At 33.3% G+C, this 3,028-nt stretch overlaps 1 protein-coding gene across 1 annotated transcript in view; it reads left to right on the top strand.

The window, feature by feature from the left end:
• Positions 1–3,028, top strand: part of LOC117123225 (organic cation transporter protein-like) — a 13,743-nt gene that overhangs the window by 4,774 nt on the left and 5,941 nt on the right. The window contains exons 5-9 of the mRNA XM_033269075.1: positions 221–389; positions 1,058–1,143; positions 1,501–1,709; positions 2,239–2,347; positions 2,629–2,835. Of these exons, the coding sequence (XP_033124966.1) occupies positions 221–389; positions 1,058–1,143; positions 1,501–1,709; positions 2,239–2,347; positions 2,629–2,835 (780 nt within the window). The remainder of the gene's footprint in view (positions 1–220; positions 390–1,057; positions 1,144–1,500; positions 1,710–2,238; positions 2,348–2,628; positions 2,836–3,028) is intronic.

Here is a 3,028-nt window from a genome sequence, read left to right as displayed (position 1 = left end):
TATATATATATATATATATTCAATTCTCGAAGGAGGATTGAAGAGTTTTCACATGTTAGAAAGGACATCCGTGTACATCAATTGATACCAAAAAAGCTGTGTTAACAATTTTTTCCCGGTAGCCCATGATTTTGACCTAAATCGAATTAAATAGACTAGTGTGCAGAAAAGTATTAATATTATACACGAACAAGCAATCACCATTCTATGTTCAAACTAGGCTTGTTCCCGAATCTCCTCGATGGCTCCATGCTGTAAACGAAGTGGAAACCACAGAAAAAATATTGAAGCAGGCATGCAAGTTTACCAAAGACCCACAAGCAAATTTAGATGTCTGCAAGCAATTTTGCAGGCAGAACGACGAAGATCCTACGCCAGAGAATATTAAGGTAATAATACTTCGATCTTGATTGGGCGCACTTTGCTAGAAGCCTCACTGCGCTTTACATTAGAAAAAAAATGAAGTTAAAAAGATGTTTTTTATACACAGCATGGTTGCAAGCCGATTTAGGGTTTTATCTTTATCATAGAGATCGACAGAAGAAGATCCCTTGTTCGAATCACGTTTGGGGTATCTTTTATTTTATACTGGCACATTCTTCTTTCTTAACGATTTATTGATATATAATTTTAGCATTACCGCAAGATAGTTTAGAGCTTATCTCGGTCATATCATTATATACTTATTTGAAAAAAATCTCTTCGAAAATCTCGTCTTGTCGTCAATTGCTGATAAGAAAAGGGCGTATCATATTGATCTCTTTTGTTTGCCATGCATCATTTATAAATTAGAATCATAAGGTATTTTCTAGACGCATGGCAATAATAACATTCCTTTAAATAATACGCATGCACATGAGTGTGAAAGAATTAGAACAAAAACTTTTATCATTTTAATTGAGTTCAATATATAAATTAAAGTGTTAAGGTTTTATAGATTTTAAAAGAGGGGATGATCTTAAATATGATAATGGTTATCATGAGACGTTCATCTAATACTACTAACGATCAGAATGTAATTGACTTATTCTTTCGCAAAAGTATTTTTATTTTGCAGACTCAAGGTTCGTCAAATTTCAAAGTAGTTGACATATTACGCCTGAAAAATATTCGAATGCGATTTCTAACGATTGCTTTTATATGGTAAATTAAACAATTATCAAGATAAATAGCATGACTATAACAAGAACATCATTAAATACCGATAATAATAAAGTTGAAAAACATACTAGTTTACGTGATCAGTTGCACAAAAGGTTAAATATTATGTAATAATCATGATCCCTTTGAATTCATTTTCAAGTTAGAAACAAAGATATTCTTTTCAGACATCCCTCCTCATCTTCTAAAAAGAGAGTAATAAAAAATGAAACGATAGAGGCCTTATTTAGAGCACTAATATCTTCTTGTTCATTTCGCAAGTACGAGCATTCACTGTGCAAATTATTTCAATTATTTTGGCAGCACAACCTTAACTAATTTTCATTTTCTCATTCGTAGGTTTGTCAATGATTTAGTTTACTTCGGTATATCTCTGAGCATAGTCAATCTTGGAGCGAACGAATATGCTGCCAACGCTTTAGCTGGTTTTGTCGAGATTCCAGCTGTGTTTCTTGCCTGGATTTCGATTGAACGTTGGGGGCGCCGAATAATTCTAAGTGCGACATTGGTACTTGCTGGAGTAGCTTGCGCAACTACCTCATTTATATGTAAGGTTATCAACGAATCTTAATGTTGCAGTATATAACATTATTGAAAAACAAAATTAGTAGTTGTTGATGTCATCCAGTTGTAGTAATCATGACCCGAACTACTTGCATGATTTATTTGTATGTTTGATTCTTTTCACAATATTAAATATATTATATTGTTATTTGTACAAAAATGCAAAAAAAAAAACATTTATTTTTTACACATAGAAATATAATTGACAGGTTAATTGTAATAAATTAAATCACCATACAATTTTAAAATTATTCCCAGCCGGACATAATTAAGTGATATATGTGATTTATTGTTGTTTGATAATGAACATAAAAATTGAATAGATTTTCGGAGCTGTTCGGTCTTGAATACCCGGGATTTACCTTCGTTTTGTCACAGTGAACATTAGAAAGTAACTCTCGAAAAATAAATAATATAGGCCTAATATACCTGTTGCAGACACTAGGATGGCATTATAATCAGTATGGTAATTATTAATATAAACTTATGAAATGTTACATATTTTTTTGGTAGCAAATAATATGTGGGTTGCAACGCTCGGAATGGTTGGAAAGTTCAGCATCACTGCCTCATACACAATAATCTACATAGTTGCCGCCGAAATTTACCCAACGCCAATTAGGTAAGTAGGCTATTAATTGTGCAATCCTCCGTTCCGCAACCTTTATAGCCCGAAACCCAAATTGAATGTCAAACACTCAGACGCCCCCAACGAAACCGAAGACTAAATTTTTTTACCTGAATTTCATGGTAAAATCATTGAATATGGTATTTTTTTGTTTTGTTAATCGAAAAATAAGTAAATAAATCGCGTCCATCGTTTTATACTCGCCTACATCGCATTATCATGGTCATTCGAAGGATCTTTGTGATTTCTTCATATTTATACTCTTGTAATACTAGAAATACTGCAATAGGATTATCGTCAATGATTGGTAGTCTCGGTGGAATCATCGCCCCACAGATCATCTTCATTGGGGTCAGTCTTGAACAGCTCCCTTATCTCATCTTTGGAGGCCTAGCATTCGCGGCTGGTTTTGTTACTTTATTGCTTCCGGAGACACGTGGGTTAAATCTTCCTCAGACTTTGAAAGAAGGAGAAAATCTTGGGTGAGTATATATGTTTTTCAATTGAGGCCGTTTTTGTTTTTGTATGAAAGAAAAATGCCCGGGGGTTAGATTTGCGCTTATAGAATTCCTCCAAAGACTGATAAAGGCAGCTTTTAGTTGAAGTGTTATGCTTGATACGATTATAACATTATGTTCCAATTCAAGCACTTTTATCATTTATATATATATATAT

Source organism: Anneissia japonica, unplaced genomic scaffold, assembly GCF_011630105.1.
Source record: "Anneissia japonica isolate Jap-2015-1 unplaced genomic scaffold, ASM1163010v1 scaffold1258_len173354_cov150, whole genome shotgun sequence".
Taxonomy (NCBI): Eukaryota; Metazoa; Echinodermata; class Crinoidea; order Comatulida; family Comatulidae; genus Anneissia; species Anneissia japonica.
This window is presented reverse-complemented; position numbering and strand designations above follow the sequence as displayed.